The sequence below is a fragment of the Lipotes vexillifer genome, unplaced genomic scaffold (assembly GCF_000442215.2).
Source record: "Lipotes vexillifer unplaced genomic scaffold, Lipotes_vexillifer_v1.1 scaffold76, whole genome shotgun sequence".
Lineage (NCBI taxonomy): Eukaryota > Metazoa > Chordata > Mammalia > Artiodactyla > Lipotidae > Lipotes > Lipotes vexillifer.
This window is the reverse complement of record NW_006773751.1, coordinates 3,707,053-3,721,602: the sequence shown is the minus strand read 5'-3', so window position 1 is coordinate 3,721,602 and position 14,550 is coordinate 3,707,053. Positions and strand designations below refer to the sequence as shown.

The following is a 14,550-nucleotide window of genomic DNA, read 5'->3' as shown; positions in this document are numbered from 1 at the left end:
TCTTCAACTCTCTGCTCTCTACTAGATCGTTCCCATCATCATGCTATTATTTCTCCCATCTTAAAAGAAAAAATGAGCCTGCATTAATCTCACTCCTACCACCAGTTACCACCCCTTTCTTTGCTTCCCTTACCAGCAAAAATTCTGGAAACTTCTAAACTCACTGTCTCTAATTCTTCTCCTTTCATTCTGTCTTAAACCTACTTCATTCATACTCTGACCTATATCACCTTGTGAAAATTGCTCTTGTTAAGCTCACTGGTGACCTCCACATTGCTAAATTCAGTTGTCAGTTCTCACTTCTTGTCTTAATCTGTTAGTGGCATTTAATGCAGTTGATCGCTCATTCCTTCTCCTAGAACCACTTTCTTCACTTGGCTTCCATGACACTGTGCTGTCTTAGTTTTCTTCCTGTCTCTCTGGCAGTTCCTTCTGAGTCATCTTTGCAGATTTCTCTTCTACTCTCCAAATCTCAACAGGGGAGTGCTACAGAGTTCAGTCCGTGGACCTCACTTCTTTAGGAATCTCATCCAGTCTTATGACTTCAAATACCCTCTAAAGCTGATGATCTTAATTTTTTATCTTAAGCCTACACATCTCTCTTCTCTAGACTCATATATCCATCTGTCCATTATACACCTCTACTTGGATATGGCTTTGTCACTGTTTTAAGCACATCAGGCATGTTCCTGCCTCAAGATCTTAGCCTTGGCTTTTCCCTCAGATATTTGCATGACTCACTTTCTCACCTCCTTTAACTCTTTGGTTGCATATCACCCGCTCAATAAGCCCTACTCTGACCAACTTATTCAAAATTGCAACCCCTCCCTGTATCTCCATTCAGAACTTCCAATCTAATTACTTGGCTGTATTTTTTTTTCCCCTATAGCATTTACCACCTTCTAAAATGCTATATAATTTATTTATTATGTTTATTGTCTCTTTTCTCTTATATAAGCTTTTAGGGTAGGGATTTTGTCTGTTTTTTTCAGTGCTATATCCCTCAGTGCTTAGAACAGTTCCTGACACATAAGTAAATTCTAACAAATATTTGTTGAATAAATTTTGAAAAAGCCAAATTATAAACTTTGATTCCTGAATATCCATTTTTTAAATTTAAGTTTGAGAGGAGACGAACCTTCTATCTTTTCTTTTTTATGTGGTAAGTCTTCCCACAACAAGAGGTGTAATTACATATTTTTTCTAAGACTGGATAATAAAAGAGGGGAAAAATAATCCATAAGATGCTTTTCCATTGTTGAATATGAAATTCCATCTTTATTTATTGAGCATCTGTTATGTGTAAAATATTGTGGTTGCAAAGATGCAGTTTGTTGGGAACACATTGAGGTAAATTAAAAGTTAAAACTGTTTAGAACTAGATACAGAGGTGGTGGTTGCACAACATCATGAATGTACTAAATGTCACTGAAGTATTCACTTTACAGTGGTTAATTTTATGTTACGTGAATTTCACCTCAATACAATTTTTTAAAAAAGATTATTACATTACCACAAGGGAAAGATTAACTAAGATATTGCCTGGGGTGGGTTATTGTTTAAAGTAGAGAATGCCAAAAAAGTATCTACAGATAAATTTGTGATTGAGCCATGTCTTTAGGTACAAATAGAAGCTCACTTGGAGGAAAAAAAGGGAAGGATATTCCATGTATATATAGAGATACAAAGTCAAGAAACATCTTACAGCTCTTTGGCAAACTGCAAAATGTTCAGAATTCTTGGAATATAATTTGTGAGAGGAAAAATGATAGCTGGCAAGAGCCGAATAATAAAGTGCCTTGAAGGCCATGCTAAGGAATTTGGATTTTATTCTAGAAATGATTTGGACCATGGGAAGGTATTTAACAGGGCAATGGCATCATCACATTTGCTTCTTAGAAAACTCTGTTGATCACGTGGAAAATTGAGTGAAAGAGATCGGAAGGAAATAGATGAGTTACGTTATTGCAATAGACCAGGTAAGGGATGACAAGTTTACGCAAACAGTTTAATGCCCTGAGACGGGTATGTTCTACCACTATAAGTTGGAGAAACTGGATTAAATCTCTAGGATAAGAAAATGTTAAGGCATTGTTATACCTGCTACTTGAATTTTATTTAATATTCTGTTAATTTCATGATAGGAAAAGTTTAGAAATCCTTTTGTGTGTGTGTGTGTGTGTGTGTGTGGAAGGACCAGAATATGCTGTCACTCTTTTTACCTTCCACCCACACTATCATGAAGAATATAACTCTTATCTTTGGAGTTTTGCGTTGAACAACTTAGAATTCCTTGAAACAAGGAGTTTAAGGAATTTCCTGCTAAAATTATCTTAAAAAGCTGTTTTAAACCTTAATCAGCGAATCACAGGGGTGTTTATTGCTGTATTAATAAGATCAATTAAGAGGGTTCTGTAAGGGTTTAAACTGAATCCTTAGCCAGGCAGTGTTGGAATATGGGAGGATTATATTAGTCTAGTATCACTCATGTATTCACTGTGTGGGATCTTTTAATGCTGTCCCTTAACTCTGCATGTTTCCTGTCAGAAATGGGAAAAAGGTTGCTTGGGCAATGTACATGGGAAGAGTGTTAAGTATACTAATTACCAAAATGGGAATATAACAGAAGAGTAGATCTGGGCAGAATGCTGAAAGAGGTGCCAGGAGTATCACCTTGAGAAATGATTCACTGATTCAGTAAATTGCTTCATGCAAATTGTGCCAAATAGACATTGCTTATGTGTTATGAATTTACTTCCCTGTCCGGATGCCAGGATAGGCCCCAGCTGGCTTGGCACCAACCCGTTCAAAGAGGACATAGGAGGCCATTTGAATTCCATTTTGCTTGTAAGAGATAAGACCAAGTAAACTAGAGATTAAGGAGTTGAGGGAAATGGTAGAGAAGATAATCATGAACTCCCCAGGGTGCAGCCAGTATAAAAATACAAAAGAAAGCTGAATTTGTGAGTTCCTTTCTTTTGACAATAACAAGGCATTAAGAATGGTAAATGTGGCTCCTTTTTTCTTCAGTCAGACTCTACTTTCTGTATTTGGAATTTTAAAAGCTTGATGCTAGTGTAAAGGCAGCAAGGTAGTAATAATGCAATTTCAAAATATTTTAAAATATTTTTCATGATTTTAGAAAACAGTATTTACACTCAGATATATTGATGAAAATAGCAGTTAGGCTTTGTGCAAACAGCTAAAATCAATTGTTATTTATCCTGGGGTAAACTACCCATGGCATATTTCATTCAGAACTACTTTCAAGTTATTCAGCAGATACATAATGTGCCCCTGTATGTGAATTCACTGTTAGGAATTACAAAGAATAAGACACAGTTCTTTCCCCTCTCCCCAGTACCAAATTTAGTTGTGGGAATAGGAAAAATAATTTTAAAATGGCATTTGATAAATAGCACAAGTAAACTGGATAGAATAAAAGAAAGAAATCCATTTATTCTAAAGCCCTGTAGTCTCTGTCATTAAGATGCTATTGACAATGGGCAATTACCAAAGGAAGCCTAAGAAAGGAAGGGGATCAAAGTTATGTGTTATGAATATTAATCTGTAAGATGTATTGGAAGAGGGAAAGGTAAGAAGGAGACAGACCAATTACAAGACTACTATTCCTCTGATCTAAAAACTTGAATTGTTTCCCAGTGCTTCCTGAATTATTCATGGCCTGGTATTAAAGCCTTCCCATGTGGTTATAATATATTTTGGTGTTCTCCCACTTCTCCCCCTTAAGAGGCTCTAGCTAAATTGGCCTACTCCTGGTTCCAAATACAGAAAAAAAAATAGTATGCGTACCAACTTCTTGGCTGATGTTATGTTATTTCCTTTGCCTAAAATGGCCCCCATCTCTACCCATCAAATATTCATTTATTCATTTGTGAGTTGGAGCTATTTTAAGGTTTGGAGATTGACTGGTAAGTTAAGCTGTTAACTTATGTGGAATTAGTTGCACAAATGAATAATTATGAATCCATGTATAAGTATAGTGCCAGAGAAAGATCTGTTATTGGAGGAGCCTCAGGGAGGTGTACCTTAACCTCCCTTAGGGAACTGATAGAAAGGAAGTTTCCTGGAAGAAGCAATGCCTGTCCTAAGCCTTAGGATGGTTAGGAGTCTACCTTGCAGGTATAGAATAGAAAAGAAAGTGAGGGAAAATATTTCAGTCTGAGAGAACAAACTAAGCAAAGGCAATTGAACTACAACATAAGGAATATGTTAGGGAAATGCAAGCAATTTGGTGTTCCTACTATGTGAAGTCTAAAGCTGGTTACTTATACAATGGCCAGATTGTGGAAAACCTGGTATACTATATCAGGGAACTTGCACTTGCTCTGTAAGACATTAGTTTCAAAACACTCTTTTAGTAGAACAACGCCTTTTGTAGAAAAGCTTATGCAGAAGCCCTGTACAACAGATAAACTCTGAATTATGCTCTGGTTGAAGCAGAGAGATAAGTCCCTTGTCACATGCACACACAAACATACCATCACTTCTTTGAAAAACACTGCAAAGGAGAGCAACTGAAGGCCTTTAAGTCTCAGAATGACTGGTAAGTTAAGCTGTTAACTTATGTGGAATTAGTTGCACAAATGAATAATTATGATTAATTATGATTCCATGTATAAGTATAGTACGAGAGAAAGATCTGTTATTGGAGGAATCTCACAGAGGTGTACCATAAATGATTATAATTGCATTTTAGAAATATTCTGGTAACTATATAAAGGGTAGATTTAAGGGGCAGAATATCACCACTGAAGAGACTGTATTAGTAGTTTGATAAGAGAGAATAAGAGGCTTTTGACACCAGCTGTGATGGAGTAACTGGTACAAGACTAGCCCTCCCATTGCAAACAAAATAAGACTAGACCAAAAAAATATATATAGCAGCCAGAGATTGGTTCAAGATGGTGGAGTAGAAGGACATGCGCTCACTCCCTCTTGCAAGAGCACCAGAATCACAACCAACTGCTGAACAATCATCAACAGGAAGACCCTGGAACTCACCAAAAAAGATACCCCACATCCAAAGGCAAAGGAGAAGCCACAGTGAGACGGTAGCAGGGGCGCAATCACAATAAAATCAAATCACATAACTGCTGGGTGGGTGACTCACAAACTGGAGAACACTTGTACCACGGAAGTCCACCCACTGGAGTGAAGGTTCTGAGCCCCACGTCAGGCTTCCCAATCTGGGGGTCCGGCAATGGGAGGAGGAATTCCTAGAGAATCAGACTTTGAAGGCTAGTGGGATTTGATAGCAGGACTTCGACAGGACTGGGAGAAACAGAGACTCCACTCTTGGAGGGCACACACAAAGTAGTGTGCACATCGGGATGCAGGGGAAGGAGCAGTGACCCCACAGGAGACTGAATGAGACCTACCTGCTAGTGGTGGAGGGTCTTCTACAGAGGCGGGGGGTGGCTGTGTCTCACCATGAGGACAAGGGAACTGGCAGCAGTTCTGGGAAGTACTCCTTGGTGTGAGCCCTCTCAGAGTACGCCATTAGCCCCACCAAAAAGCCAGGTAGGCTCCAGTGTTGGGCCGCCTCAGGCCAAACAACCAACAAGGAGGGAACCCAGCCCCACGCATCAGCAGACAAGCAGATTAAAGTTTTACTGAGCTCTGCCCATCACCACTCTCTCCCATCATGAAACTTGCACAAGCCTCTTATATAGCCTAATCCACCAGAGGGCAGACAGCAGAAGCAAGAAGAACTACAATCCTGCAGCCTGTGGAACAAAAACCACATTCACAGAAAGATAGACAAGATGAAAAGGCAGAGGGCTATGTACCAGATGAAGGAACAAGATAAAACCTCAGAAAAACAGCTAAATGAAGTGGAGATAGGCAACCTTCCAGAGAAAGAATTCAGAAAAATGATAGTGAAGATGATCCAGGACCTCGGAAAAAGAATGGAGGCAAAGACCGAGAAGATGCAAGAAATGTTTGACAAAAACCTAAAAGAATTAAAGAACGAACACCCAGAAGAATTAAAGAACAAACAAACAGAGATGAACAATGCAATAACTGAAATGAAAAATACGCTAGAAGGAATCAATACCAGAATAAGTGAGGCAGAAGAACGGATAAGTGACCTGGAAGACAGAATGGTGGAATTCACTGCCGCGGAACAGAATACAGAAAAAAGAATGGAAGGAAATGAAGACAGCCTAAGAGACCTCTGGGACAACATTAAATGCAACAACATTCACGTTATAGGGGTCCCAAGGGAGAAGAGAGAAAGGACCCGAGAAAATATTTCAAGAGATTATAGTAAAAAAATTCCCTAACATGGGAAATGAAATAGCCACCCAAGTCTAGGAAGCGCAGAGAGTCGCAGGCAGGATAAACCCAAGGAGAAACACGCCAAGACACATAGTAATCAAATTGACAAAAATTAAAGATAAATAAAAATTATTAAAAGCAACAAGGGAAAAATGACAAATAACATACAAGGGAACTCCCATAAGGTTAACAGATGATTTCTCAGCAGAAACTCTACAAGCCAGAAGGGAGTGGCATGATATATTTAAAGTGATGAAAAGGAAGAACCTACAACCAAGATTACTCTACCTGGCAAGGATTTCATTCAGATTCAATGGAGAAGTCAAAAGCTTTACAGACAAGCAAAAGCTAAGAGAATTCAGCACTACCAAAGCAGCTCTACAACAAATGCTAAGGGAACTTCTCTAAGTGAGAAACACAAGAGAAGAAAAGGACCTACAAAAACAAACCCAGAACATTTAAGAAAATGGTAATAGGAACATACATATCAATAATTACCTTAAAAGTTAATGGATTAAATGCCCCAACCAAAAGACACAGGCTCGCTGAATGGATACAAAAACAAGACCCATATATATGCTGTCTACAAGAGACCCACTTCAGACCTAGGGACACATACAGACTGAAAGTGAGGGGTTGGAAAAAGATATTCCATGCAAAAGGAAATCAAAAGAAAGCTGGAGTAGCAATACTCATATCAGATAAAATAGACTTTAAAATAAAGAATGTTACAAGAGACAAGGAAGGACACTACATAATGATGGAGGGATCAATCCAAGAAGAAGATATAACAATTATAAATATATATGCACCCAACATAGGAGCACCTCAATACATAAGGCAAATGCAAACAGCTATAAAAGAGGAAATCGACAGTAACACAATAATAGTGGGGTACTTTAACACCTCACTTACACCAAAGGACAGATCATCCAAACGGAAAATTAATAAGGAAACAAAAACAGCAGATTACACTTTCTTCTCAAGTGCTCACGGAACATTCTCCAGGATAGATCACATCTTGGGTCACAAATCAAGCCTCAGTACATTTAAGAAAATTGAAATCATATAAAGCATCTTTTCTGACCGCAATGCTATGAGATTAAAAATCAGTTACCGGGAAAAGAACATAAACACATGGAGACTAAACAATACGTTACTAAATAACCAAGATATCACTGAAGAAATAAAAGAGGAAATCAGAAAATACCTAGAGACAAATTATAATGAAAACACCACGATCGAAAACCTATGGGATGCAGCAAAAGCAGTTCTAAGAGGGAATTTTATAGCAATACAAGCCTACCTCAAGAAACAGGAAAAATCTCAAATAAACAATGTAACCTTACACCAAAAGGAACTAGAGAAAGAAGAACAAACAAAACCCAAAGTTAGTAGAAGGAAAGAAATCATAAAGATCAGAAATAAATGAAATAGAAACAAAACAATAGCAAAGATCAATAAAACTAAAAGCTGGTTCTTTGAGAAGATAAACAAAATTGATGAACCATTAGCCAGTCTCATCAAGAAAAAGAGGGAGAGGGCGCAAATCAATAAAATTAGAAACGAAAAAGGAGATGTTGCAACAGGCACTGCAGAAATACAGATCATCCCAAGAGACTACTACAAGCAACTCTATGCAATAAAATGGACAATCTGGAAGAAATGGACAAATTCTTGGAAATGCACAACCTGCCAAGACTGAATCAGGAAGAAATAGAAAATATGAACAGACCAATCACAAGTAATGAAATTGAAACTGTGATTAAAAATCTTCCAACAAACAAAAGCCCAGGACCAGATGGCTTCACAGGTGAATTCCAACAAACTTTTAGAGAAGAGCTAACACCTATCCTTCCCAAACTCTGCCAAAATAAAGCAGAGGAAGGAACACTCCCAAACTCATTCTATGAGGCCACCATCCCCCTGATACCAAAACCAGACAAAGAGACTACAGAGAAAGAAAATTATAGACCAATATCACTGATGAATATAGATGCAAAAATCCTCAACTAATACTAGCAAACAGAATGCAACAACACATTAAAAGGATCATACACCATGATCAAGTGAGGTTTACCCCAGGAATGCAGGGATTCTTCAATATATGCAAATCAATCAATGTGATACACCATATTAACAAATTGAAGAATAAAAGCCATTTGATCATCTCAATAGATGCAGAAAAAGCTTTTGACAGAATTCAACACCCATTTGTGATAAAAACTCTCCAGAAAGTGGGCATAGAGAAAACCTACCTCAACATAACAAAGGCCATATACAACAAACCCACGGCAAACATCATTCTCAATGGTGAAAAACTGAAAGCATTTGCTCTAAGATCAGGAGCAAGAGAAGGATGTCCACTTTCGCCACTGTTATTTAACATAGTTTTGGAAGTCCTAGCCATGGCAATCAGAGAAGAAAAAGAAATAAAAGCAATACAAATTGGAAAAGAAGAAGTAAAACTGTCACTGTTTGCAGATGACATGATACTATACATAGAGAATCCTAAAGATGCCACCAGAAAACTACTAGAGCTAATCAATGAATTTGGTAAAGTTGCAGGATACAAAATTAATGCACAGAAATCTCTTGCATTCCTATACACTAATGATGAAAAATCTGAAAGAGATATTAAGGAAAGACTCCCGTTTACCACTGCAACAAAAAGAATAAAATCCCTGGAATAAACCTATCTAGGGATACAAAAGACCTGTATGCAGAAAACTATAAGACACTGATGAAAGAAATTAAAGATGTTACAAACAGATGGAGAGATATACCATGTTCTTGGATTGGAAGAATCAGTATTGTGAAAATGACTGTACTACCCAAAGCAATCTACAGATTCAATGCAATCAAATTACCAATGGCATTTTTTACAGAACTAGAACAAAAAATCTTAAAATTTGTATGGAGACACGGAAGACCCTGAATAACCAAAGCAGTCTTGAGGTAAAAAAACAGAGCTGGAAGAATCAGACTCCCTGACTTCAGACTATAGTACAAAGCTACAGTAATCAAGACCATATGGTACTGGCACAAAAACAGAAATACAGATCAATGGAACAGGATTGACAGCCCAGAGATAAACCCATGCACCTATGGTCAACTAATCTATGACAAAGGAGGCAAGGATATACAATGGAGAAAAGACAGCCTCTTCATTAAGTGGTGCTAAGAAAATTGAACAGCTACATGTAAAAGAATGAAATTAGAACACTCCCTCACACCATACACAAAAATAAACTCAGAATGGGTTAGAGACCTAAATGTAAGAGTGGACACTATAAAACTCTTAGAGGAAAACATAGGAAGAACACTCTTTGACATAAATCACAGCAAGATCTTTTTTGATCCACCTCCTAGAGTAATGGAAATAAAAATAAACAAATGGGACCTAGTGAAACTTAAAAGCTTTTGCAAACCAAAGGAAACTACAAACAAGACGAAAAGACAACCCTCAGAATGGGAGAAAATATTTGCAAACAAATCAGTGGACAAAGGATGAATCTCCAAAATATATAAACAGCTCATGCAGCTCAATATTAAAAAAACAAACAACCCAATTCAAAAATGGGCAGAAGACCTAAATAGACATTTCTCCAAAGAAGACATACAGATGGCCAAGAAGCACATGAAAAGCTGCTCAACATCACTAATTATTAGAGAAATGCAAATCAAAACTACAATGAGGTATCACCTCACACCAGTTAGAATGGGCATCATCAGAAAATCTACAATCAACAAATGCTGGAGAGGGTGTGGAGAAAAGGGAACCCTCTTGCACTGTTGGTGGGAATGTAAATTGATACAGCTACTATGGAGAACAGTATGGAGGTTCCTTAAAAAACTAAAAATAGAATTAGCATATGACCCAGCAATCCCCCTACTGGGCGTATATCCAGAGAAAAGCATAATTCAAAAAGACACATGCAACCCAATGTTCATTGCAGCACTATTTACAATAGGCAGTTCATGGAAGCAACCTAAATGCCCATCGACAGACGAATGGAAAAAGAAGATGTGGTACATATATACAGTGGAATATTACTCAGCCTTAAAAAGGAACGATGTTGGGTCATTTGTAGAGACGTGGATGGATCTAGAGACTGTTATAGAGAGTGAAGTAAGTCAGAAAGAGAAAAACAAATATTGTATATTAACACATATATGTAGAAGCTAGAAAAGTCATACGGATGAACCGGTTTGCAGGGCAGAAGTAGAGACACAGATGTAGAGAACAAACATATGGACACCAGGAGGGGAAAGTGGCAGGGCGTTGGTGGTGGTGTGATGAATTGAGAGATTGGGATTGACATATATACATTATTATGTATAACATGGATAACTAATAAGAAACTGCTGTATAAAAAAATAAAATAAAATGCAAAAATTCAAAAAAAAATTATATATACCTGCTATTTTCAGGCATTGGACAATAGGCAGCCAAAGACAGTGATGGTCACCATTCTCCCTGAAGAAAAAGAAGGCTCAGAAGAAGTATCATACAAGGCAAAAAGGTTTAAAAAAAAAAAAAAGAAAAAGAAAAATTTCTCTCCTTACTGAACCTGAAAGATATACAATTTTTAGACTAATTTAGTGTAAACAAGTAAATGTGAACTAGTAAACTAAATTAGGACAATCAGAATGGACAGAATCATTTTTCTAAAATTGTCTTTTCTAAAACTGATTTTCTTTGGCTGTATACTAAGATTTGTAAACTCCAGCTTAGTTCATTTGAAGATACTTGAAATATTATACTAACTTTTAAGAAGCAGGTCAATATCTTTAAAAGAATTATTTATGTAAGAAACAGTCAGTGGTATTGTAAAAGCAAATGGTTCTTAAGAAACACATGTTTAGAATAAAAGTAAATACTATTCTCCCTTATATTCTGAGTCAGAGATAAAATGCCCTTAACCTTAAGAGTGATACTGTGAATAAAACTGTTCATCATAAGTTTCAACAGTGGGAAATGAAGAGTCTACATTGAAACTTTGAGAATATAATTGTGAGTGAAGTTTAGGCCCAAATAAGAAGTTTGATATATTTGATTTATTCTCTTCTTAGATATGATAGAGACAAAGTATAATGATAATAGAAACCATTTCTTTCTTTTTCCTGGATATGGCCTTTATAAATTTCCACAGATAAGATTATAGGTCATTGCCTCCTAAAATGTCAAAAGTAGCTCCTCTTTTCTCTATGGCTTAGGCCTTCATTATTTCAGGTAATAGGAGTTTGGGGGGAACTATTACAAAAATAGTTACGTTTATTTATGTTCATCTGTTTGTTCAAAGATCCAGACTACTTTTTTTTTTTTTTCCAAATTTACCTCCATTCTCTCCTAAGGCAGGTAGAGGATACATTTTTACCTTTCTTACTAGGAGGGAGTTATTTAACCTCTTGGTGCTACTCTTTTAATTATTTATGTAGAGATCATTTCCATCCTGAAAGGGGTGGATGACTTAGATTACTGTTCTTAAAGTTTTATATTACAGAGAACTTTTAGAAGACTTATTAGCTTTACTGATGCTATTATTTGATATTCCCTTATTTTTTAGAATTTTACCTTTCTTAATTCCACCATTTTGTTTCTCAGTGTGCAAGCAGTAACAGTAGTTATGGTCATGAGGAAATGAGGAAAGAGTATGAGAATTTTCAGTCCTTATGAAGACATTAGAATTTTGCTCTTCAAATTCTCAGTAGCACAGAGAAAGCTTCCCTTGGTATCATCCCCTTGACCCCAGTCTTAGGAGTTGGATTACTGAGGCAAAGCAGAAAGCATGTACATTTAAGCCCGTATCTATTCCAGTTTTGCTGGATCAATTGATATGCCCATAGTAATCATCTGGAGAGAGAAATTATTCCTCATCTGTGAAAAGGGGATAATAATAATGGCTTCCTCATAACGTCACACATGTAAATTCCTTAGCCTTGCACATACTAAGAATTTAATGCTAGTCATTATTATTGAAATTTGTTAAAAATGCCTGTATTGGAGCCATAAGAATTAGAGACTATGATTAATTGTTACCGAATTGGTTGCCTGGACCTGCACCAGGGTCCTAGCCTAGGCCGAGGGGTCTCAACCGGAGAGGTTCTTTTTCCACTCAGATTCACACAGCCAATAATGAAACTGGCCAAAGAATGGAGGAGTGTGGGAATTTAGTTCGCAAATCAACTTCTCAACCTGATTCGGGCTGAGACACCATATATATATAGAAGGGTCCAGGTAAAAGGGAAAGAATTGAGTAAAGAGAAGGTGTATTCATAAGATATCTGAGAACAAGGCTGTGGTTTGGACCCAGAACTGAGGCAACACCCCTTTTCAGTCCTTGTATGGACTTTTCCAGTTGTCATGGCAATTGTCAACTGTCATGGTGCTCATGGTTGTGTCATTTAGCATGCTAATGCATTACAGTGAATGTACAGTGAGGCTCAAGGTCCACTGGAGATCAGGTTTTCTGCCATCTTGGGCCTAGTTGGCTCTAACCAGTTCTTGTTTTTCTGTTTGCAGCTTCCTCCTTTTGTAATTGAGCATGAAACTCAGATAAGGGCAGTTAGTTTCCATTTGAGGGAGGGGAGGAGGTATGATTCCCGGGCAACTGCCTTGGTAACATAATTCCTGACATATTTTGCCAAAGTATTTAAGATGTTACAAATACTATTCTTAATTCTGATAGAGGTTACTAATAAAATCTCATTGTGAGAAGTCTTTGCCCTCTACCCCCAAAGTAAGATGACTTGGTCTTTTAGAATTACCGAAATTGGAAAAAAAAAAAAAAAAAAAAAAGCAACTTAGAGCCATCCCATTACTCTACAGTGATAACCAGTGCGTAAATTGTAAAATATTTAACGGAATTAGAGATCTTTTGTACCATACATAGTTCTTATTCTACATGTACAAACAGAAAAAAAAGTTATGCCAGAAAAAGTATTTTGTAGGATTTCAAAAACTAATCTCACTTGTGGAATAAAATATGCCATTTTATGTATCAATTACTATCTATACACTAAAAACATGTGTAGGTAGTATAGTATTTCATTAACTATCTCTAAGTGCTTACTTTTAAAATTGGAGAAAATTTGGTTGATTTTACTACTTTTATCTAACAAAACCTTCTTTTAAGAGAATTTTGGAGTGAAGTCTTTCTGGTCAACTTTTATTTCCATTTACCTTATTGACAATTGGGCAGGAATGGGACTTGTGAACCAGTTTCTGATGTAAAAGAATCTTATTTGTGTGGGTATTTTGTTTTCTGAGCTCTCTAAGCAGGTATGCAACTGGATGTGATTTGTACATACTTCATGTAAGTTAATTTGCATACTCACCTTTCCTGATCTTTCAGTTTTCTTTTTAAAGAAAAGATTCCTGATAAAAGGGTTGGTAATAACTTTAGCCTTTGTGCATACATTATTTCTACATTTCTTCTGTTTTGCCCTGATGATTACACACTCCTACCTTCATCAACTAAAAACGTTATTCAATCAGAAGGTAGTTATGGCACTATTAAGTTTCATCTCTTTTTTGGTTTACTAGATACCTGTGGAGGGAGGACAGGAGCAGCAGACAGATTCCACCAAAGGGCGATGCCTGAGGAGAACTGTCAGTGTCCCTTCCGAGGGTCAGTTTCCTGAGTACCCACCAGAGGGCGCTGCTAAACTGGGTAAGCTGTAAAAGGAAAGAAATTCCTAGTTTTTATATGGTAATTTATGGACTTGTTATTGAGTGTTACAATAAAACAAAACATCCTTCATTTACTGTTAAGTAAGTACTTTAAAATATAGTATGTTAACCAAGAATTAGAGATCATTAGAAAGTTTTATTCTTTATAACCAAGTGGCAGCAAAGTTATTTTACAGAGAGAAAATTTATCTGAGTGCTAGTTGGTTGCTGTAAACTCCTGAGCAAGCTGGATGATATGTTGTTTCTGATTTTACTGCTTGGCTTTAAATTTTGAAAGAACATTAGGTGATCTTATTGAGGCACTGAGATTCACTAGGGAGCCAGTTTTGGTTGGAAACTTAGTATTAAATGGTTGGTGCCCTGTTCACACAGCTCCTGGTGTTGTCTTGTATAATGTAATGTCAGATTAGGCTAGTTTAGCTGAGCTAATTTTATATGGCCCATGTAAATTATATTCAGGACTGTGGTTGGAGTGGGTGACAGAAGGGATACATCAGAAAACCCCACTTGAGTTGTTATATACTAAAGGAATTAATGTCAATATCAAA

General features: G+C 36.9%; 1 protein-coding gene across 1 annotated transcript in view; it reads left to right on the top strand.

Annotated features, from left to right (window-relative positions):
* Positions 1-14,550, top strand: part of RASAL2 (RAS protein activator like 2) — a 396,824-nt gene that overhangs the window by 200,230 nt on the left and 182,044 nt on the right. The window contains exon 3 of the mRNA XM_007448530.1: positions 13,856-13,982. Coding sequence (XP_007448592.1) covers positions 13,856-13,982 — 127 coding nt within the window. The remainder of the gene's footprint in view (positions 1-13,855; positions 13,983-14,550) is intronic.